This window comes from Chrysemys picta, chromosome 7 (genome assembly GCF_011386835.1).
Source record: "Chrysemys picta bellii isolate R12L10 chromosome 7, ASM1138683v2, whole genome shotgun sequence".
NCBI classification, from domain to species: Eukaryota; Metazoa; Chordata; order Testudines; family Emydidae; genus Chrysemys; species Chrysemys picta.
Genome location: NC_088797.1, coordinates 64,102,281 through 64,127,489, shown reverse-complemented (window position 1 = coordinate 64,127,489; position 25,209 = coordinate 64,102,281). Strand labels below are relative to the sequence as shown.

The 25,209-nt window shown below is 41.0% G+C and overlaps 1 protein-coding gene across 3 annotated transcripts in view; it reads left to right on the top strand.

Moving 5' to 3' along the window:
* The window catches only part of AP3M1 (adaptor related protein complex 3 subunit mu 1), a 40,102-nt gene that overhangs the window by 1,108 nt on the left and 13,785 nt on the right, over window positions 1-25,209 (top strand). For all 3 annotated transcript variants that reach the window (XR_010589189.1, XM_005278745.5, XM_005278744.5), the window contains exon 2: window positions 24,344-24,619. Coding sequence is in view for 2 of the 3 variants with exons in the window: in XM_005278745.5 (XP_005278802.1) it covers window positions 24,347-24,619 (273 nt within the window). In the remaining variant the exon portion in view is untranslated. The remainder of the gene's footprint in view (window positions 1-24,343; window positions 24,620-25,209) is intronic.

Genomic DNA, 25,209 nt, shown 5'->3' with positions numbered 1-25,209 from the left:
TAAGGATTTTCTTTAAAATATGTCTTTAAACTGACCCTTTCTCTAACGGCCACACCTGTGTGTATTTCACAGAAGTAGTTGCATAACAGATCAATTTTTCAAAAACAGTGTAATCCAGAAGCTTGATATTAAGAAAATGTAACATATTAAGCAAAGTGGTCCATTATGTCAAGATCTATGGTGAAAGAGTTTACTTTATCATTATTTATAAAGCACCTCAGTTTTCTGGGCCCATTATAGATCACTAAATACATGTCCCCTGCACTGCAAAGGTTTTAGTCTACGTTTTATATACATCTGAATAAGTGTTATGGGCAATGGCCTGAGAACAAGAAGATGGGAGAGGAGTTACAATAGTAAGGTCATGTGGTTAGCTAGGTTTATTACATCTTTTTAGTGGTTCTAAGTAACTTTTTGGCTTTGCCTTTAGTTGTTTATGAACAGTCAGGGGAACAATATCTTGTTGGTAATACTTGGTTTCTCTGAAGCTTTTTCTGTGCTAGGAAATATAACAGGTGCTGATAATTTGTCAGCAATTGGGGCAATTGAAAGTAGCTTAACAACAAGTGGATCTTGCATATGCTTGGGGAAACTTTCTGAAGATTTCCTATCCTTACTAACATCTGTTTAATTTAATCGATGTTGGGAGCGCTAGTATATAAAGCTCAGTTTTTAGTAGCCCTTTTCAGGACCATGAGAGGCTTGCTCTGAGAAGATTTAATTGATGGATGTAAAAAAGCTCCTAGCACCTTGCCTGTCATTAGTGTTCCCAGCAGGGCAGTTTTCATCAGTAGTAGCAGTAAGAATTTTTTGTAATAGTCCCTCGTGTACACACAGCCTTAATACTAGTTTCAAAGTCCGCTTTCTCTGTGTTTAGTCCCTTTTCTGTTGTTGCTTTGTGTTCAATCCCAGTTACCCCAACTGGCTCCAGCTCAGAGTGGGTATCTGCTGTACTCTGAGCTGAATGTGCAGATGTTAAGAGACAGTGAACATTTAAGTTAATAATTCATTTGCATTACTAACATTTAAATGCAACGCACTATGAATTTTATAAAGACAACAAGGGTAGCCCAAGAGCCAAAAGCCAATTTAAGAGGCAGGCTTTTTTCTCTCTTTTAAAAAGCTTATGGAGGAAGAAGCTGGGTGAGTGCAGGATACATAATGAAAATATATGTTAATACAGGGTGGTGTAAGGTATTGGGGGAAGGAAAAGCCAATCTGCATGCAAAATAGAAGTAAAACAAGTAAATTACAAGTGCAAACACTAAAACTGGTAGATACATCTGAAGTCTTTCACTTTGTAACAGGAAAAATAATCTTGTTTATAGTAACAGGCTAAGAACAGTATACAACCTCTTTCATTTACTGAAACAGAACTCAAATGGTTTTGACTCTAAAAATCAAGGATTTAATCTGTAATATGCTCTGTATTTTGTAACTGAAAACACTCAGATCTCTGAAAAGTGGCAAAAGCAGATTCCCATCTATCTATGTAGATAAGTGAAAATTCCATATAGGCATGAAAAAATGTTTTTATTTTTAATCCTGCGATCCTAACTCACATTGGGTGAAGCCCACTGCTGTCCAGAAGGCTAGCACAAGACCCATGCACCATGTGAATTCCACTTCATCCCTCAAAAAACAACTTTCTTCAGTGGCACCATGGCTTTTTACTGTCCTTTCTGCACAGCAGTGGACTTCATCCATAGAGTAATGCCTCTAAAATCAATAGGTCTGTAAGGAGTACGGTGCTAGTCAACATGAATAAGGGTGACAGAAGCTTGTCCCTCTGATACTGATAACAATGCTATTAAAAGTGGGAGAAGTTGCTAAAAATCTAATTGCCATTTAAGCTGTATACTTATTCAGACTTTAGATGATGAGTCAGTTTCTAGTCCATTTCAGGTTCTCATGAACTAACCACAACACAGCAATATTTCAGTTATAAACACTGCAGGTAAATGTTTAAAAGAAATAAATCTACTAGCTTGACATTGGAGATGGGGAATGTGTTTAAGTATTTACAAAACCTAAACTAATAGTTGGCATTGCCTCTGCAACATCAGGTTTATGTGCTGCAAAAGTTATGGAAAGAATAGTGACTTATCCAGTGGGTTTGTGCATGGTAAATATCCTGTAATACAGTGCTTAAACTAGGGGCAGTTGAGCATTGATAGGAGCCTGATGCTAAACTTTTCCTTGTGGTAAGTGTTAGTTTTCTGCTTCTGGGAGCATTATTGAGGGATGAACTGAAGATGGAGGAATGGTAGATAGAAACAAGACCTGGCCCTGAAAAGTGGGTCTGAAGAGGATTGAGTGTGCATAGCATCTCTGCAGGAGACACTAGGGACCTTGTAAGTTTGAGCCCAAAATGGAGGTAGTGAGAATTGAGTGGTGGTGGGGGGGAGGGAGAATAATGCTCTGACAGATACTACATCCCATGCAATATCTTTGGGGACCATATTGTATTAAGTTGACAATCCCTGGCTCACAGTGATGCATATACAGCTCCAGGAACTAAAAACAGGGAAGGGTGATTGCATCAATTAGGTTGTAGGACCTCTGTGGTGGTGTTTACCCCTGGCAGAGTCTACATATACTGGTTACATAAGAACAACCGTACCGGGTCAGACCAAAGATCCATCTAGCCCAGTATCCTGTCTACCGACAGTGGTCAATGCCAGGTGCCCCAGAGGGAGTGGACCTAACAGGCAGTGATCAAGTGATCTCTCTCCTCCCATCCATCGCCATCCTCTGACAAACAGAGGCTAGGGATACCATTCCTTACCCATCCTGGCTAATAGCCATAAATGGACTTAACCACCACGAATTTATCCAGTTCTCTTTTAAACGCTGTTATAGTCCTAGCCTTCACAACCTCCTCAGGTAAGGAGTTCCACAAGTTGACTGTGCGCTGCGTGAAGAAGAACTTCCTTGTATTTGTTTTAAACCTGCTGCCTATTAATTTCATTTGGTGACCCCTAGTTCTTGTATTCTGGGAATAAGTAAATAACTTTTCCTTATCCACTTTCGCCACATCACTCATGATTTTATATACCTCTATCATATCCCCCTGTTAGTCTCCTCTTTTCCAAGCTGAAGAGTCCTAGCCTCTTTAATCTCTCTTCATATGGGACCCGTTCCAAACCCTTAATTTTTTTACTTGCCCTTCTCTGAACCTTTTCTAGTGCCAGTATACCTTTTTTGAGATGAGGAGACCACATCTGTATGCAGTATTCGAGATGTAGGCGTACCATCGATTTATACAAGGGCAATAATATATTCTCAGTCTTATTCTCTATCCCCTTTTTAATGATTCCTAACATCCTGTTTGCTTTTTTGACCGCCTCTGCACACTGCGTGGATATCTTCAGAAAACTATCCACGATGACTCCTCTTTTTCCTGACTTGTTGTAGCTAAATTAGCCCCCATCATATTGTATGTATAGTTGGGGTTATTTTTTCCAATGTGCATTACTTTACATTTATCCACATTAAATTTCATTTGCCATTTTGTTGCCCAATCACTTAGTTTTGTGAGATCTTTTTTAAGTTCGTCAGTGTCTGCTTTGGTCTTAACTATCTTGAGCAGTTTAGTATCATCTGCAAACTTTGCCACCTCACTGTTTACCCCTTTCTCCAGATCATTTATGAATAAGTTGAATAGGATTGGTCCGAGGACTGACCCTTGGGGAACACCACTAGTTACCCCTCTCCATTCTGAGAATTTACCATTAATTCCTACCCTTTGTTCCCTGTCTTTTAACCGGTTCTCAATCCATGAAAGGACCTTCCCTTTTATTCCATGACAGCTTAATTTATGTAAGAGCCTTTGGTGAGGGACCTTGTCAAAGACTTTCTGGAAATCTAAGTACACTATGTCCACTGGATTCCCCCTTGTCCACATCTTTGACTCCTTCAAAGAACTCTAATAGATTAGTAAGACACGATTTCCCTTTACAGAAACCATGTTGACTATTGCTCAACAGTTTGTTTTTCTATGCGTCTGACAATTTTATTCTTAACTATTGTTTCGACTAATTTGCCCGGTACGGACGTTAGACTTAACGGTCTGTAATTGCCGGGATCACCTCTAGAGCCCTTTTTAAATATTGGTGTTACATTAGCTAACTTCCAGTCATTGGGTACAGAAGCTGACTTAAAGGACAGGTTACAAACCTTAGTTAATAGTTCCGCAACTTCACATTTGAGTTCTTTCAGAACTCTTGGGTGAATGCCATCTGGTCCCAGTGACTTGTTAATGTTAAGTTTATCAATTAAGTCCAAAACCTCCTCTAGTGACACTTCAATCTGTGACAGTTCCTCAGATTTGTCACCTACAAAAGCCGGCTCAGGTTTGGGAATCTCCCTAACATCCTCAGCCGTGAAGACTGAAGCAAAGAATCCATTTAGTTTCTCCGCAATGACTTTATCGTCTTTAAGCGCTCCTTTTGTATCTCGATCATCAAGGGGCCCCACTGGTTGTTTAGCAGGCTTCCTGCTTCTGATGTACTTAAAAAACACTTTATTACCTTTTGGAGTTTTTGGCTAGCTGTTCTTCAAACTCCTCTTTGGCTTTTCTTATTACATTCTTGCCACTTGATTCCATAGAGAACAAGAGACAAAGGAAGGGCTATTGGCATAAAGGCTGTATTTAGACAGACCCATGGCTTTCTTTCTGAGCCAGCAAATGGACAGGACTTTCTCTCCAAGGGGGGCCCCTCCAACCTTTGCAAAGGGTTGTAGGGCCCTGTAAGACTGCTGGGTAACTCCTGTTTAAATTTGTGTCTCATTGTGTTGTCTCTTCTCAGTAAAGCTTTTTTACCTTAAGAGTAAATGTGCTTGCTCAAAAAGAGCTGTGTGGTAACTCCTGGCCATACATTGTTCGTAGCGCTCTCAGAAAAAGCAAAGCACATGTGCTGGCCTTTAGGCAGACTGGCTTGCTAGGGAGTGTGACAGGTTCGGTCACAGAGATCCCTTTGGGACTGTCACTTGATGTGTTGAAATTACTTCTGAGTCTGTTTTCCCTGCCAGCTTGGGACTTCCAGAACCCTGTCTTGTTGAGCCAGACACGCTAGCCTGCTGCAATACAGACCCAGGGCCTTTTCCTAAAGCTGCAGGCTTTAAGTGAAAACAGCTCAGCAGGTTACCTGTCTCCAGCACCCAGACACCCAGTTCCCAATGGGATCCAAACCCCAAATAAATCCATTTTACTCTGTATAAAGCTTTATACAGGGTAAATTTGTAAATTGTCTGCCCTTTATAACACTGATAGTGATTAATACCCAGGGGAACAAACAGCTGTGCATATCTCTCTAGGCTTATTAATAAACAAAAGTTATTTTAAGTATAAAAAGTAGGATTGAAGTGGTTTCAAGTAATAGACAGAACAAAGTCAGTCACAAAAGCAAAATAAAACAAACTCGCAAGTCTACGCCTAATACATTAAGAAACTGATTACACATAATATCTCACCCTTAAAGATGTTCCAATAAGCTTCTTTCACAGACTAGACCCCTTCCTAGTCTGGGCCCAATCATTTCCCCTGGTACACTCTTTGTTAGATCCAGCAGACATCTCAGGTGGTAAGCAGGGGTTTTCTCATGACTGGCAGCCCTTTTTGTCCTGCTCCACCCCCTTTTTATAGCTTGGGCACAAGGGGGGGAATCTTTTGTCTGTGCTTGTCCCCACCCCCTCCTCATCAATGGAAAAGTACAAGGATTAAGATGGATTCCAATATCATGTGACAAGGTCACATGTCACTAAGACCCCCTAGTCTCCATTCTTCCTGGGTTGGCCCACACATACACAGAAAGGCTTGCAGTTAAATAAACCATTTACAGCCAATTGTCATAGTCACTGGGAGCTATCAAGATTCTAAACCACTATTAATGGCCCACACTGCATAATTGCAACAGGACCTCCGAGTTGTACTTCATATTTCTAGCTTCAGATACAAGAATGATACATGTATACAAATAGGAGAAATATATTCAGTAGTTTATAACCTTTGTTATGATACCTTACAAGAGACCTTTTGCATAAAGCATATTCCAGTTGCATCATATTCACACTCATAAGCATATTTCCATAAAACATATGGAGTGCAACGTCACAGGGAGATCAGTGTAAGGCAGGGAGCTGTGCAGCCTTAAAATCTCCAGTTAAAAGGGAGTGGGACATGGGTGCCTGCCTGGAGACAGGTGACAGCTTGAGACCTGACTGGGGAAAACAGGTGCAGTTATCCTGAAACTCTGACAAAGACATTATTTAACTTTCTAACCTTTTTCATTCTTACTAATAACTCTGAACAATTACATATTCTTATTGTAAGATTTCTATTTGTGGGAGAGAAGGTGGGGTCATACTTCTCCATGTGTATGAATGGCAGATAGTAAGTGCTGGTGTGGCAATATCTGGTAGAACGCAGAATTAAAAGTTCCCCATTTAAAATGTTGCAGTTTTCCCTCTTGTTCTCCCTTTACCTCAGCCTTGCCCATTTAATAGGATATGCAGCAAGATTTCACTTACATACATAAAACCAAATGGAACCTGTTGACTACAAAGTAGGTTTTGGACCGACAGATTTACAGAGGGACAAGGTAGGTGAGTCAGTATCTTTTACTGGACCAAATTCTGTTGTGGAAGAGAAGCTTTTGAACTTTACAGAGTTGTTCTTCGGGTCTAGGAAAGGTAATCGGTGTTTCATGGCTAAATATAAGGTGGAACAGTGTGTTCAGTATAAGGAGTTAGCACATGTTGCAAGAAATCATTCAAAATGAATCAGGCAATTAATACCTCTGCAGTTGTAGGACCAAGGAGAGTTAGTTGGTTACAGGTTCTTGTAATGAGACAAAAATCATTCTCTTTTGAATCAATGATATTTTGTTATGAATATAAGCTCCCAGGCTTGTTTGTGAAGGTGTTGCACAGGTTTCTTTTGAGGATGAGGACTGAGGTTAGATATGGAGTGATCATTTACAGGGTCTCCTTTTAAACACTTGAAACTGGCATGCAGCAGATGAAACCTTTAATTAAAAAAATGGAAACCGCTTTTGTTCTGGTAAGACACTGATTAAAGTGAATCAAATGGATATTGGAATTCCTGTTAGTCTCTGGGACTTGGGATGTTTAATGTTGGTTACAACACAAAATCAGGAAAATATAGCTTTAAAATCTTATAGACAGTCTTTACCTATTCACAACTCAGTGGGTTTCAAATGCCATTCAATTTAATATGTAAGAACATTTTCTCCCCTGAAAACAAGCAGCTCACATCACCTTTTAGAACTACTTACTCCTTTATTTTGTATTTTTCTTTTTGTGTTTGGAGGAGAAAAAGGAATAGGTTAGTTAGGCTTCTGCAGACTGTAGGATTATTTCCCATATTTTGTTCAAAATCATCGCATTCTATCTCCATCCAAACATGACTCATTCATACAGATCTGTCTTTACCACATTCATAACAAATTCGTTCACAGATGTATCATCCCTGTCCTTTCAATACCTGAGAATATCTCTTAGGTATTAATAGACACTGTAACCTAACTCAACTGTCTTTCTGCTTGGACTCGTTTGTGAATACATCTTAGAAACATATTCTAAATGCCTCCCAATTACAACCTAGAAACTTGGTTTATGGAAGACTAACTTTAAATCAGCATTTCTTATTATCCCTTGGCTGCTTTTCCCCACCATTTCCCTGGAATACTTTTTCCAGTCACTTCATGTTTCTTTCTACCCACTGATACATCCCTTTATTTAAAAACAAAAAACCACACACTTCTAATAGAAATCTTTCTTCCAAACATTGGATCTTTTAAAAACTTTTTTAAAAGTAAGGATTCTGTAGCTGTCTCCTTTAGATCTCTGAAATTCTTTTCCAGGCCGCCCTGAAGCACTTAATATTATTAGTGTGCAAACTTGATTTCAGGCCCAATACTTAGAGCCCCGTGCAGATAAAAATTTACATCCGCGGCTATAAATTGGTATCTGCTGAACCGCAGGACTCTGCCGGGAATCGCAGCAGTGAAAGGAGCCGAACGTGGGGCCGCCGCTCCCAGAAGCCAGCGCCCCATGCCGGCAGCTCCTCCCTTGTGGCTGTACCGCCCCCTGACTCGCCCCCGTCCCTTGCACGCAGCTGTCTGCGTGACTGGGTCTCCTGTCTGGGGTCTGTACAGCCATGCTGGAGGACAGGGCTGGGAGCGGATATAAATTTATGTCCCTTCAGGGATCTACCAGTACTTCTGCCTCTGCTCATGTGAACAGAAGTGCCATTGCTGGCTTCCTAATGGCCAAATCTTGCAAACTGCTAAGCTCTCTTAATTGTCAGTGGTACTGGTGCAATTTGAGACTACTTGGCACACTGCATGATTGAGCCCCCAACTCTACAAAGCTTATGAAAATCCTGTTTGATAGTCAAGATCAAAGATCTTGAGAATATCGCTGTCTATTCAGTTCTCCCAGTACAATATCTGACCTGTTTTTTGAACAGTGAATTTCCTCAGATATTTCCCCAGCATTCTTTACCAGACTTCCTTGGATGTAACTTCTATTTAAGGTGCAGGTCCATCCATGTTTTCCAGAAATGTGGAATTAGACATGAGGGTTTTTTAAATTCTGTTTCCAAATGAGTCACTTGGATTTCCAGATTTCATGATGAAACTTTTTCTATCCCCAAAGGAAATGTGATTATTCAACAACTAATACTGTAATGATCTCTAATTGTGTTAGTGGGGTCTGGGCATATCTGTGATTTACAGTGATGGAGTGAATCAGGTCTGGAAACAGACTGTATTGAGGCCACATGTAAATACATTATGAAAGGCCTGTCAATTGGTAGATGAAATACTGTACAAATCTCTACCTCAAACACAGGTTATGATTTCCATTATGGAAAAACAAGACAGATAATGGAAAGGGTTATTTTGCACGCTAAATTACTGATTTAAAAACAACTTCAAAGCATCCTTAAAAGACAATACATTTAAAAATAAAAAAGCATCTCAAAAGGTGATTACCAGTGGGTTTAAAAAAAAAATAGCTAATTAGATTTTGAGGAACACATGGGAACCAGGAACTTTAAAAATATATATATAAAAATAAATAAAGCAATGCTGGTTAAACATATGACTCAGATCTATTGCAGATGTCATTCAAGCAAAAGCCCTTGTTAATATCACTTATATCCATTCTCTGGTTCTGGGAGTTTCAGGTGAGTAAAGGGGATGAGTCACTAGACACCAAGCAGTTATGAATTGACTGCATAATACATTTGTCTTAATAATCACACTTGAATTCTGGCTTTTAAAAGTCTCTGAATATCAACAATTCTGTTTGAAATAAGGAATGTTAATTAAAATGACAATCCTACAAAAATACGGTTACAGAGTAATTGTACTTATAAGATTGAATCTTGGAAAAAAGAAAGGTTACTTACTTTGTAGTAACTGTGGCTCTTTGAGATAATCTGCCTATGTGAATCCTGCTTATGGTATCCACATACCCCCACACAGGAGTTCAGAATGTTTCACTAGTAATTTTCAGGAGGGGTTGTGCATGTACCTTTTATGCCCTTGTACTCCCCTCCAGCCCCAAGGGCTTAAATAGCACAGCTACTCCAACCACCACTCAATTCTTTTGCCCCCCAGCATCCTCATTTATAAGACTCCAAGCTGTGGGGACAGAGGGTAGGTCATGGGCTCTACATGTGCATAACATCTTGAAGAATCAAAATTTACTATAAAGTTAAGTAATCATTGTTTCTTCGCTGTCATTGTCATTGTCACGCTAGGAATTATCTGAAAAAAGATTGCAAAACTTCCCTTCAGAAACAAGTGTCAAATCCTTGAAGCAGTTGCTAATGTTTCCTAAATGTATAAGCTAAAGACCAGATAGCTGCTCCACAGACCTTCCAAATATTGGAACTAGACTTAGACATGCTACCGATGTGACTTGTGCTCTGGTGGAGTGGATTCAGATGTTTGAAGGAGGAGGACTTAATGTCATAAGCATTTCTAATACAATCGATACCCATTGTGAGTTTTAAAGATGAAAGCCATCGCCTTGGATTTATTCCCGTAAGCAATGAAAAGTCTAAGCTTAATGAAAAGATGTAGTTCTGTCTTGATAATACAATATCAATCCTCTCATACCTGGAGTATGTAATTTAAATTTAGCCAATGAAGCATGAGGCTTTGGAAACAAGGCTAGTAAGTTATTCTACGAGCATTGCCAGTTTCTTAAAAGATGGATGTGGTCTCATACTTACACAGTTTCATATGGGTAGGGTAAGAAGGATTTATCAATAAGGCTTGCAATTTGATTATTCTACTAGCTGATGTAATTGCCACCAAGAATGCCATCTTAATTGACAGATGAATTGGACAGTTGGATAAAGGCTCAAAGGGAGGATCTGTAAGTAAAGAAAAGACTATATTTAAGTCCCATGGTGTAGCTGCCTTTCTTACAGGAGGAAAAAATGTGAACAAGCCCTCTCAAATCTGTCTGACACTTAAATGGCCGCACTTAAACCCTCTCTTTCCCTGCTTCCACACCAGAGTGCTTTAAATATAAGTAATCTAAGATAACTGGACTAGAACACCAATATGGAATGTAACCCTCTTAAGATCTCACCCATAATGAAAAAGGTTTCCATTTAGCAGTATATAGGGATAACGTCCTATTCTGAAGAACACTTTTTACTAAGGACATAAGAGATTATTTAAGGTGTGATATTCAATGAGGCTGGGTTTGGGTAAAGAATTAGACTGATTTTGTGATTTCACATTTCCAATTCATAAAGGTCATGATCAATTGGAGAGTTGACAATAGCAGTAGGTCTGAGAACCAAAACTGATTAGATAAAGCAGGAGCGACCAATACAACTCAAGCTTTTTCTTGCCTTATTTTTCAAAACACTCTTGGATTTAATGGGAGCAGAGGGAAAGCATACATCAGATGGTGTGACCAACAAATAATGAAGGCAACTGCTAGAGATCCTGGACTCTTTCCTGCTTGAGAACAAAATATCAGACACTTTCCTGTTTTGATTTGACATGAATAAGTCTGTATGGGGAAGCCCTCCTCAGTCAGTTTTTTAATTGCCACTCATGGGTCAGGGTATTTTCTTGCTTAGTACGGCCACTAGACTCCTGGGAAGTGAAGAGCTGTCTGAATGCTCCATTCCCAACGTTTATGGCTTCCTGACAAAGAAGTTCTGATATCACACCACCTTGCCTGTTTATAGAATAGGCCCCTGTGAAATTGTCTGAGACACCTTGGATTGAAGAATCCTTGAATATAGGTAGAAACACTTTTAAGAGCAGTGAGATTAGCTTGCAAATTCTAGCACATTCATGTAAATTGTGTATTCTAGATGAGACCTAAATTCATGAGGCTGAATGATCTATTTGTGTTTCTCAAACCATCTTGGATTAATCAGAGTTTTGGACACAATCAGAGAAGCCAACTGAATTCCTGCATGTATCTTTCCTATCATTCACCATTGCATAGAGGTTAGAATTTAATTGGAAATCAGCACATTTAATGATGTCAAGTCTTGATTTGCAAACTGGCTTGATTCTAGCTTGAAGTGGTCTGAGACACAGTCTGGCAAATGAAGTTATGAACGTACATGAAGCCATGTGGCCTAGAAGTTTGAGACATCCTTGTTTTTGTTTGAGGCCAAGTACAGGTTTTTTAATCAGGAATCTGTCCAGTGGGAGGAATGCTCTCACTGCTACCGAATCTAGGAGAGTTTAGTGAACTTTATAGATAGGGATGGAATCAGATTAAACTTTAAGTTGATCCTCAAATCTGGGGGGATAACCACAAGGAAAGTGGGTTATTACCTACATTTGTTATTTTTCTGTCCCTGCCCCTCCACTTTCCCTATGCACACGCACAAGCCAGTCAGAAGTTAAATGTGCAACCCTTGTCTGCATAGATGAGTTGCTACTACTGATTGGCACATTGTAAACACCCTTGGGTGATGAAATTCTGAAAGGAAGAGCTGTTAATGATGCCCTGGAGCCATAAAATGCATGGCACTCATATGAAAATGGTACCTGGGAAGAGGGTGGGAAGGAGGCAAGGTTTGAAATTGAATGGCATAGCTGTCCCTGATTTTGAAGGACTCATTGATCTGTGGTGATCACCATCCAAGCCTCCTCAAAATACAACAGATGGGAACCAAAGAGGGAGTAGAAGGGTATAGATTAGTCCAAGGGTAAACTGGCTTTTTCTAATATCTAGATCTTTATGGATTGCTCAGGTATGAGAATGTCTTTCTTTATATTGGAGTGTTTCTCTGTCTATACTAGAGAATGAAGATTGAGGATGAAATTTTCTTTCTGAACATAGGATTATATAAATCCAATAATCTGAGTGTGGATCTCTAGTTTCTTAACAAGGAGACTCATCAGCCTTAGTGCTAAATAAATTCTGCCCATTGAATGGTAAATCGTCAATGGTTGCTTGCACTTCTCTCAGGAAAATTGTTATAGATAACCATGATGAGCTTTGCATCACTGCACTTGGAGCCGTTGAACAAACACCAGAATCAGCAGCATCTAATGTAGTTTGAAGAGATTTTAGCAGTCAGTGGATCCTCTTTACAGATTCATTTAAACTTGTTGGAGGTGTTGTTTTATGCAGGGTATTAACACAACGCTTATTTAGCTATCAATTCCTTTATTAAATCCAAAGACCAAAGGACTTTATGCCATTTTTAAACTTGCCTAAATAAGCAATTTTCTACATCCAACAGTAACAAAACATTTATAAGCATTTGATTGAGATACTTAAAAATGGTCTAAACCCAGGGATGCTTAGTCTCATGTTGGTCAGCCCCAATATGGTCAGGCAGGTATTAGCCATAAACCCTTCAAGAGTTTAATTTTTATATCCTTAATGACATCACTTGTTTGTTAGTCAGTTACTGACTTTAGCTAAACACCAATTTGAGAGGGTTCATCCTTATTTCCCATCTTAATCCAGATTAGATTTACAACCTCCTTTCTCCAAGGCCTTTCATCCCCTCCTCTTTGCTGACCAACAGACTTGCATTGCATCAGGGTTTGCATAAGCTTTACTTTTAAGATAACACTGGCATGTGGGGTGGGAAGGTTCCAGCTGGCTCCTTTAAAACAGATTCTTGTGTTAAAACCATTTGCAAACCCCCTACTGGTTAGAGGTTTGTTTTTTTGTTTTTAAAGAATTTTTTTTTTTTTTTAACCAGACTAATGGGATCCCCAAGGTGCAGCCTGGGACTATGGGATTGCTGTGCCCCCTTAACTCTCCAGTCTGGGCTGTCACTCATAATACTTGGCTAGTGACAAGCAGCAAACCGCTCCAGGTGCTGTTATCACTCAGTACAACTGCATGTGGAGCCCCATGCCCAGCTAGATTGCATGAATGCGCCCATGAATCACACAGAAAGGCACCAGCCAAATCCTGCCAGCCTTGTACCTCAGGAATATACCATCTTACACTGCTCAAGACGAGCAGTGACAGTTTATTCATTGGTTCACCACTTCATCAACAAAAAGTGGATATACACCAGTCTTTGTAAACCTGAGCAGATTTACCAAACACTTCAGACAAACTTACTGCTAAAGATAAACAGTAAAGCAAGTTTACTGACTACAAAAGATAGATTTTTAAGTGATAGGCAAAAAAAGTCAGAGTGGTTACCAAAATAAAATAATAAGCACGCAGTCTAAACTCTCAACTCTATTAGACTGGGCAACGTCTAGATTAAGCAGTTTTTCTCATCCCCACTGGATATTGCAGTTCATAAGTACACAGCTTTCACCCTTGAAATCTGGGCCAGTCTCCCCTGTTAGTCTTCAATCTTCTCGTGTCCTTGTTGTTTGCAGCATTGGGAGGGAAGGGGGGGGGGGCTAAGCATGGGGCCACTGTGTTCTGTTTTATACCCTTAGTCTTGGAGAACACAAGTCTAGGCTTATCTGGTGGGCACAAGGTGAAGCAGTACTTGGGTGTCTCTCCTGCGAGTGAGTCATGGAATTGTAACTCCTCTGCTGGACAATGGCTGGTGATGTCTGTTCAGCACCCACCTGAGTGTTGGTTACCTCCCTTGTCATTGTTTCTGGAGAGCTAGTATCTGGGCATTTTCCAAACTCTCAGTATATTTTAGTGAAAACCATACAACACAATTTATATTTTTTTATGCATTAAATACACATTTAGATGAAACAGTGGGTTTCAGCAGATCATAACCTTTCCCTAGTACCTCACATGACAAGTTTTATATGCAATATCCCAATTGTGTATATAGATGAGGAATATGGGGGTTATCTGGCACTCCCGAGGTATAGAGTGTCACAGATATCTTCCATACTCCATTCCTGTAGGCTTTATAACTCATTATTTTAAAGGCCTGCCTTCTACTTGCTAGTCAGGGCCTTTCTTTACAACACGTTTCCTTAAGATACAAAATTAAAGAATTAGTTATTTATTCTACACTTGTCTTAAACCGAGGGTAACTTGTCATTAATCTGACAGTCTATCCCATTGCAGATAGTCCCTACTTAGTTAGCATGGTTTGATAGTTTGCTGTTCTGACATGCAAAGCGACTGAAGGTAGCTTTCTTAGAGATCCAGGCTTTTGGGTTCTTTCTCCTTGGGAGCTGATTTCCTTGACTGTTTTGATCTCTCACTGGTGGCAACACCACCAGTGAAGATGGAGCCAGGGTATAAAAAAATACTCAGGACCTTTTGACAATACTTGATATATATGATCAGCATATTTTGAAGTGGCTGAAATGAAGGCAGGATCATCTAAAGAACTTTGACTCCAATATCCCTTCACTAATAGGTAGAGCCACTCTGCTTTGGGATGTTGGTTATAGAATACAAACAGCTGATAGGCTTTTTCTGAACTGTCTCCAATGGAATGTCCAAGGGTATTGTTTTTCCCCCCATGCACTTCAGTCATTCTAGAAAGGTGTTTTTTAAATCCTCAGCTGACATTAGTGTAGCCTGTGAAAGGGTTTTATTGGGTACCAAAGAACAAAGTGGAAGATCAAAGAATTTTCCTGATGAACAGGCATTTCTCAATCATTTAGGATTTGTTGTTCCTCCCCAGTGACTGAACAGTTCACACCTAAAAGCAGGAAACCCTGGCAGTGGGATATGCAAACTGAGCTGGAGAATAAAGGAGGGAAATTACCTTGTTTTGAAAACACTTGCAAATTCTTGCTGAGAGCATTGCACCCTGAAGCGGGGTAGTACAAGCTTCCCACAGGAGTTTGCCGTTGGGAGCTACGGAGAGGGACAGGGATTGCTGGAGCCAAAGGCCCAATCTTGGAGACCATAACCCTACCCTAGTGGAACTGTGTAGGTTCTTGGGGCCCAGGCAAAGGTGGTGCTAGCCCCTTGAGCTGCTTAGAGCCTAAGCAATTGCTTAGTTTGCTTATGCCTAGTACTGGCTCTGGGTCCAGCACATTAAAGGGGTCACTCCCAAGAGACTGATCACCGGCTGGGGCATAGATCAGACCCTGTGGATCTATTGACAGCTATAAAATTGTTAAGCAACATCCGTGCTGAGGGTGCTGTTGCTGACCCCCTCCATATTAACAATTCCTCAGTGACTGCAGCTGCTGATGTAGAGCAGGATTTAACTAATGCTGCCAGAGCTGACAAAAGAGATAGTGAGGTAGAGTTTCCTGAGCACGCCTGTGCAGCTGAATCTGGTACTAAAATAGAATGAGATGCATCTTTGCCCTTTAGCGCTTTTTGTCAAAGATACCATTTGTACTGGCTCCTTGCTATGGTGCAACACTGATGATTCCACTGCAACTTCTTCCTGTAGCAACAACTCTTTTGAAGAGCTCTTCCTTGCACCTGGCATAGGAGACACGGCTCAGTGCTGGGGAACTGAATTGGAGTCTGAGCCTGTGTCCTTGGACAATAGGGGTCTGTGACTGTCCTGATGGATTGGAGTGTGTCTAGGCTTCCTGATTGTTCCTGAGCTTGGTGTCTCATCCCTGGTGACGAGCATTGCAAGGAGGATAAATTAGAAATGAGGAAGTCTCTACCAGTGTGACATACCAGAATACAATCTAGACTTTGGGGGGGCTGTGTCTCGCTGCCCTTCAACCTTTGATAGCTTACAATGCCTTGCTGCTTGCTTGCCCACCTGGGCTGCTCACAAATAGACTTCTAACATGCAAGCCACACCTTGAGTCTGTGTGTGACTGCAGCCAGCCAGCTACATCCTAGCTCTCACCAGCTTTGGTGATACTGCAGGTTGACCCCCAACAGACATCTCTATGAGAAAATCCAAGACTCGGTACGTCTTGAACTGCCCAGCCCTCTTCCGGATAGTACAAGTATATTAAGTCTATTATTCCTTTAAGGGAATAATAATGCTAGTTGATTACTTCAAATAGTTACCCAAACACTTCAGTTTAAACACACTGGGTTAGATAAAACCATAAAACTAAGATTTTAGGAGCGTAAGTAATGAGGCATAAGAGTCAAATGGTTAAGAAAAAAGTATGACTCTTACTAATATCTACTTAAATTATTTTAGTTGCAAAGCAAACTTTCACCCCATGCTCCCAGAGATTACTGACCAAGCTTTCAGGTCAGAACACGTACCCCAGAGTCCAGTGACGGCTTCCATTTTGTCTTCTCAGGTGCAGAGAATGAGGCAGGCAGGGAGTTGAGGGGAGGGGTCCTTTTGGGTGTTTGTCCCTTATTTTTATAGTTTCAGTTCCTCTCTTGAAAATCACTTCCAGCTGAGACCTAGGAGACAAAGCATATGTGTGGAAGTGTAGTCCCTGCTGTTTTTTTTCCCTCCCACTTGTTTGAACCTCCCTACTTGATGACCAGCAAACTGAGTTTTCAAAGGCTACCTTACAAGGCATACTTTGTACAAAGATTATAATAGTGTGAAGGGTGGGAAATACAGGGGTGTATTATCTCACAACCAGCTCTATGTTCAGAGTTTATCAAAGCTGTTACAGATTTTTTTCCATGATGAAAAAGTCAGTCTGGACTGTCTCTCCTTGTGTGTTTTGCTTCTTGATGGACTTGCATATAGCACACTTGAAGATTATGCTCCTCCCCCAAACAGTCATGGGTGTCAGAGGAATAACCCCCTGGCACAGGAGGGTCATGGCTTGAAGCCAGGAGATCTAGGCTCCACCATTAGCTCTGTTCTGTGCTCTTTCTTCGTATTTCAAATTGTCTTACTGGCAGTAAGACAAATGAAACAGTAACAATTACACTAACTACAAACATTAACTATTAGTCTAATGATTAAGTAACAAAACCAACAGGAAAAAGAAAAATAGACCACAGAGGGGAACACTCTGTTGTTCAAACTCACTGCCCCAGGCATTCAAAGGAACTGGGGTTGGGATTGCTATTCCCTCAGGGGAAGAGTGGTGGCAAGGGAATGCTACTGGACAGTACCAGTGAAAGCGTTTCCAACTCCCATGTTTGGGCACACTCCCACATGTGCAGTAACTTGAAGAAGCAGCAGTTAGGCTTCTAGAAACATCTGAGGTTCAGTTCTATGTGGCAACAGTACCAATGTCTATGGTTGGTTGATAGGATGTGTCTGATAATTCAGAGGAGCTGTTACTCTGGCTCCATTATTGAATGTAACCAAAAGCTGTGTGGTAGAATTGTCTGTCATGTCTGCTTTGTGAGGAGCAATGTATTCATCTGTAAGTAGTGTATGATATTTGAGTGAAAAACTAGGAGTCCAAATATTAAACAGGAAAGATCTGGGAGTTATCAGTTGTCAAAGTTCAAGTATGTCCAGGCTTCAAAAAAGAAAAAAACTAACCCTGCCTTTGCTTTGACATGACCAGCCACCCTGCAGTTTAACATTAAAAACTCATCTGTAATACAGAATAAACGTGAAGAGGACAGGTGGAAAAAAATCATTTTTTTTTTTTTTCCAGTTAAGCATCTGTCATGGTGGTTCACTCACGAGTATGGCGCCACCTCCTGGCTGTTCTGGGGGATTAGCTCTTTCCAGGTCCCATATCCCCTTCTGCAGTTTGTTGTATACCCTGCCACTTCTCTCCCTCACACTCTGTGACTTAGTGTGCTCTTTCTTTCTGGCCAGGTCAGTATAGTACGTACCCCAGAAGAGGAATCAGTCTTTTTGTACAAATTGTCTCTGCAAGTCTTTCCATTTGCTGCCGAGACAGTGAGTGCTACCTCACCAGTGGCTGGTAGGGTAACCCAGGACCACCCTTTTACTCCATGATCTACCTCTAATCAGCAGCCAAGGTCTGCACCATCTTAAACCTGCTGCCATTTCCCTGAGCCTTTACATACATCAGTTCCCCTAGATTTCCTTCCTTCCTTCCTTCCTTCACTCTCTAATGGCCAGAGCATGGCTACAGACTCCTTCACTGCATTCTCCTTCTGCTGCTAGCTTCCTGTCTCTATACTAGCCCCACCTGTTCCTTCTCAGCTGGGCTCCATTATAATTAAGTGGATTATTTAGGCCACCTAATTCCCCCTCAGAAGTGGCCTATCCGGTTAATTGGCTCTTCTAGGCCAGTGTCAGGTGAACACCCCATCACAGGTTGGGCAAAACTTCATCACCACAGAGGCTTTGTGAGCTTTTGCACCTGAGCCCTTACAGATCCTAATGCTGATCTGGGACATAAATGAAATCAGAAGGCCACATCTGGCCAGATCTTAACATCCCTCCAATAAACCACCAGTCAGCATTGATGGAGCTAAGACTTCACTGGCCATGTTCATGAACCCTCTGCTGATAGAGAACACTCCTCTCTCCCTTACTGTCTATGGATAGCAAGTTAGTTGTCAGATGGCTTGACCATTCAGAGGAAATGTGGGATTTTCAAAGGAGCCTAAGGGATTTCAGCACCCAAATCCCACAAATCAGAAGGAGATGCGAACCTAACTCTCAAGCTCCTGTGAAAATACCAGCTTTCGTGCTTAAAAGCATAAGATTGGGTGGGAGCAGCTCATAGCCTTACCACTGACTTCTGAGATGCTGGACAAGTCACTCTTGTGACCTGTAAATTGAAGAAAGTTTCTCCATGTCACAGGGCTTTACTTGCTTCCTGAGCAGCAGGACTGAGCAAGTCTCTGGGTCACTTGGTCAAGGGGTTAATTGACACAGTGTCTGCCCTTTCCCTGTGACATGAGCTGCTCACATACCACTTTGGTGCAGCTCGAGGGAATGTGGTGAAGAGGGGGTGTCAGAGCAGTGAATGAGAGATGTGGAAGGGGTTGGAGCAGTGCAGGGAATGGGTGGGAACTCTACACCTCTGCTAACCTTCCCTGCTGAGGGCAATGCTCTGAGGGGCCAGCAGAACTTGAGACCACAACCCTTATTGAAGTGTAAGGGATCATCCAAACACTGTTTTGAAAACACGGTTCAGTGACTAAAACTGTGATGGAAAAACTGGGTTTCCAAAAATGTAACTTTTCTACAATCCCTTAGTGAATAAGGGCTCATCCTCCAAGGGACCTTTGGTTTCTGAGAGCTTAGAAGCACTAACAGAGCAGAACCAGTGGAAGGGGGGCACCTTCCCCTTCTGTGACATATTTGAAGTAGAAGGGAAATGGAATCAGCTGGGCCTCCCCCCCCCCCCCCCCGTCCTACAATTACCTCTCTCCATCCCCTTATTCAACATTTCATCCCATGGCTGCTTAACCAGAGCAAAGGAGGGAGTTTAGGCCCTGCCCTTGCCTCCACTCTTCCTTGATCAAGAGAAGGAACCCAAAACTTCCTTTCCCATGCTGCCTCCAGTAATAGGGAAGGGACACTAGGCATAGCCTTCCCCTTGCTGCTGCTGCTTCTAGGGGGAAAGGGCAGGTCAGCGCAGTTCAGAAGAGCTGTGGGGAAGGAGAAAGGGTTCAGCTGTGTCCTCACTGGCTCCATGTCAGTCTCTGCACTGTTTCTACATTCTCTTCCCCAGCTTCTCAACCCTTGGGGAAGAGGGCTGGGGAGGGAGAGTCAAGCTGCTGGACAGGCACAGAGATGCTGTGGGGGGCAGTGAAGGGGCTGACATACAGCCAGTGATTTCTGTGGCTCAGATAATCACTGTGAAGGAGCCAGAGGCTGTGGAACACAAGGATGCAGATTATTTATTTACTTTATTAACAAGGAAATCAAATTCCCCCCCAAACTTCGTAACACAGAATTAAGGTTGTCTGGTGATGCCTGGTGTTCTTCCCAAACGTCAAATTCAGCTACAGTCAAACCTCTACATATCAAGAACTATAGTTAAAGAACATCCCACACCCAAAACACAACTTTAGCTTTTCCTTCAGGTTATACCCTAACATGTCAATTACACATATATTAGCACTCTAGTCTCAAGATGGCACAGAACACTAGGAGCAGAGCACCATAGGGCAAAATCTAACACTACTTTTTTGCTAAGGCAAAACGTAGGTTTAGGTTAGGTGTAGCAAACAGGAGCTACCTCCACCTGACACAAACTGATGCAATCTTGCAAAGTGTTATCACCTCTTCACCTTTCCCCTGAAGATTCCTTCTGAGATTGTCTTCACTTTCCCTTCACTGAGCCCTGGGGAACATATGCATACATGCCACCAGAGTGGTAACAGTCCGTAATGTCTCCTGTGCCCTGCTACTGACACAGACCTCCTCACTGAAATGAGGCATACTTGTTCCCCTGAGTTACACATGCATCTTTCCTCATATTAGTGAAACCTCTGCCAACCTGTTCCTACTAATTCCACCATTCAATAGCTACTCCTGATACTGCAGCTGGACTGTGCAAATAAACACTGTAATTCAAATCTGTGGAAGATGGGACAAACTGGCATATTTTTAGTCATCCAGGGGTACTTATTATGGCATACCCCTTGCTGAAACCTTCCCCGGGGTTAGTGCCAGCTGCAGAGGGCAGAGTGGTGATGTGTACCTTTAACTCTTGGTTTCCTGCTTTGAGTGTAGCTGAACTCAGCCAGTGATGCCTTGTGTCTTTCCAGAAAGTTAACACTGTACTCAATAAATTTTGGGGCAGATAATGCCAACAAAGGATAGGCATGCACCCTGAGTGATTGCCCCTACATTACTCCCTTACCAAGAAGCACCACTCAATCCAGTGAACTTCCTCGGACTTTCCTCTAGATTTTCTTGTGGCCAGGCAACAAGAAAAGAATGAAACTGTAGAATCTGGATTTGATCAAAAGTTGAGAACTATCAGCATATTGAAGACACATTGGACAAAACCACTTCAGTTTTCGGAGGGGGTTGGGGTTTCCACATTCCCTTGGAATAGGAAGGGTGACCAGAAAGAACCCAGTGGGATCCCACATAGCTGAGCTTTTGACAGAAAGTGAGCAGGTAGTCTCTGTAGCCTCTTGGGGAGGAATGAGTAAATGAACCTACTCATAAACGATCCTTCAATACCACCAATTGAAGGCTGCAAGTTTATTAAAATAAGCGTGAATGAATTGCCCTGGGCTATTGTCATGAGTTAATCATCCATGAATGTCCACAGTCTGTTCCTTTATAAAGGTCTGAAAGCAGAGATCCAGGACATCTGTGCAGTCTAATTGTTCCCAGGCACACCCTCTTAACACTTTACATATTGCACTTTTCTACTACCTCCTTTAACTGCTATCTCCAAGTGTTTTACAAAGCACTCTTTGGGAAGGTTATCCATGAACTGCTGTGGAGGTACTCGGATGATTCTTTGGTGGGGTGGGTGGGTGTATCTGTGTAACTTCTAGGCTTTGATCCAGGAACTTTACCCTCAAATATCCCAGTTCTAAAAATACTCTGCACTGTGACTACTGGTGTCACTTACTTGAGCTGTTGGTGTAAGGAATAATTCAGTCTTGCTTTTTAGTGGCTTCACTTTTATGTTCTGATGTTAAGAAGTACTTTCCCAAGTAGAGCAGGCCTATTCTGACTCTTTTTCCTTGCAAAACTTGAGCTCTGATTCAGGACAGATCAATAATTAGAGGTGAGGGTTCAGCAATGCAATAATGGTTGCATGGCCTAATGAAACTTGTATATTGGAGCAGGGGCTTGCAAACTTCACTGCACCGCAACCCCCTTCCAACAACAAAGTTACTATATGACCCGGGGGGTGCGGAGCCCGAGCCCCACTGCTCTGGGTAGGGGTGGAGCTTGGGCTTCAGCCCTGGGTCTCAGCAAATCTAATGCTGGCCCTGGCAACCCCATTTTGGTCCTGACCCAGTTTGAGGGCTGCTGTACTAGAAACTATTGTAAATTTCTGCTAACTAAGGCTCTAAAATAGCAAACAGTAAAATAATAATCCAATGATCCACCCAGTAAATATTTAATGAAGAAAGCACATAATTTGCTAAACTATTTTTAACTTATGATAATCAAAATGCCAGCTGTTCAACACCCTATGTGAAATAAATCGGGAGTCTTAATCCAGTTTGTTGTAGGTAAGTGTCCACATCACCATTAGGTCTCCTTTGTTGACAGTAATAGCAGAGAGGCCTAGGATTGAATGGGAGGCAGAACTGCCATTTTATTGACAGGGTGGTTCTTCCAGATCAGGAGTGTGGGGTCACGACTGCCTATGCACCTCTCACCAGCACTAAATTGGGGTGGGGGGCTGTGAGAGAAAATGTCCCTTTGAATGGAACTCTAAAGCTAGGACTAAAATAGTAAAGCTATTTTGGCAAGTCTGAGAAATTGTAAGTTTAGACGTTTGCAAAAGCTGTCATAAAACTCAGCAGTCTTTATGGAACAAAATAAACACCTATCCAGTTAGCAATTGTAAGGTCCTAAACAGGGTTTATTACCTCTGCTATGGCTGCAGTGAGACAATCAATTTGAAGGATGATCCAGGAGTACTTGCTAGGGTCAGAATTTAACAAATCAACGTTTAGCAGTTCAGCATTTCGGTATGAGTGATGCATGTTCGTTTAAAAACGTTGCACATGCTGTCCATAGAATCTATGGGCTTTAACAGCAAGACAATTTTTAGAGTTTAAAAATGCTCCATGATTCAGACATCTGATCCAAAGACCTTTTGCAGTCCATGGGAATCTGTATAGACTACACTGGGCTTTGAATCCTTGTAGAAATGAACTCTAATTTCTGTAGCCAGATCCAGAGCTGTTTGTATTGAAACTCTCCTATGCAGCTTTGTTTACATTTGCTGTGACTTGGGGTTTGGCTTTAACAAATAGGCTATTGTATTAATATTAAAATGCATGCAAGAACTATTCTAAGATTTCATAGCTGATTACTTTCATGTGTGTGTCCTGTGCTGGTGTGGAACAATACTGACAGTGGTTGATTAGACTTATCATGTTTGTGTGGCCATCTTGAGTGACTTGGCAGAGGTTTAATCTGCAGTACCTGCTAAATTCAGGACAAGGTTGGTCAAACTGGATTAAAGCGGTTATGTCCAGGCTGCTGTGTTTAAGAACACTTCACTCATCTTAAAAGTTGCCCAGTTTTTTTCAAATTCTGTTGTTGTTCCAGTAACACACTAAATGTTGGATAAATTTAACCCTATCCCTATGTATGCTCAATGGAGACTTGCAATACTGTTAATTTCCAGGATGGGTTGATTTAAATCAAAGGAATGTAAAACATCAAGTGGGAAAGCCTTGACTGAAATCAGATTTTAATCAACTTTTTCATTTATACTTGTTGTTTTCTTAAAAACGGATGCATTCTCAGGGGCTCATATAACCATTAAAATATGTTGATTTACAATTAAATAGAACCTTTACACTAGATTTGGTACATCGTTTTGCTACTTAGTAGGGTACACTAACTATATACATTATTTTAAGCAATATGTAGCTCATTATTTTCAGATTCTTATTAAAGTTCATTTTTAGTATGAAACAGATGCAGAATATTATTTACTAGATAACTTTCTGCTCATGCTTTGTCATGAAGCATTATGATGGTAACTTGGAATTTAATTACACACACACGCGGCATATACAACTTATTTTTATTATACAAAACAACCTTAAATGTTTTGGATACATAAATTTGTCTTATCAAAATGTTTCACATTTACAACTAATTATTTAATAAACAAATAGATGGATTAACTGTAGTCACTGAATTAAATTGATTATTTCAGGTCAGCTTGGGAGATTTTTCTCATATGGCTATGTGACTGGAGCTTAAGTTCCTACTCACCTAAGTACCTTGAAAATGAAACAAGATACCAAGATGGGTAACTTTAAAAAAAAAAAAAAAAAAAAAAAAATTTCACAATGCATGTCTGTACAAAGCCAACACCTGAGTGAAGGGAAGGTGGGAGGAGAGGTAATGTCCATCTTCAAATCCCTTCTATCTGTATAACATGTGTGAATGTGTCTCCAACAGAAAATGATCCACAGTCTGTTTCTTATAAACTGTTCTGGTGATATATTCTTGGAGAAGCACTGGAAGAGCGTTGTGAGCCAATCTGTGTGTGATTATTTCTTTGAAGCTCAGGAGAAAGCAGCCGATGTTGAGAATGTTCCCCCTGTCATCTCAACGCCCCACCACTACCTCATCAGCATCTACCGGGAAAAAATCTTCTTTGTGTCTGTCATACAGACAGAAGTGCCACCACTCTTTGTAATTGAATTCCTGCACCGAGTAGCAGATACTTTCCAGGTCTGTCGCTGATAAATTCTTTGAATTTTCAGATTGGCCAAGTGTGTCTCTTGCACAAGTTTAAAAAAATAGTAGCAAAACCCTCTCTGTCAATAATCTGATTTCCCCTTGTGATCTATGGTGTGTGTTTTTTTTTTTTTTTGTTTTGTTTTGTTTTTGTTTTTTTAAATCAGAGTTTTGCTTAATAAAGCACAAAGTCACAAAAGGTTTGCTTTGCTTTTTTACTTGTGGATATTAACTTGCCGTAAACATACACATCAAACAAAACAAATACTGATTTACAAAAACTTCCACCTTTTGGTAAGATTGTGTATTGTTCATGTTATACTGATGCATCTGGTGTAATAAAACTGCCTGTTACAACTGGAATTTTTGTAATACAGCTTACCATGATGCAGCTTAAAGCTACTTGACAGCTAAAATGAATAGCACTGAAGAACCTACATGGTGGTGTATTCAGAGTATTCCCTGAACTGAAAACTGAACAATGACCAGAGACTGTATGCATACTTGCACTGGACTCTATAATAATCCTGTGATTCAAGACACGTCCAAAAATGCCCTTGCTAGCATTATTATTAGTTTGTTTT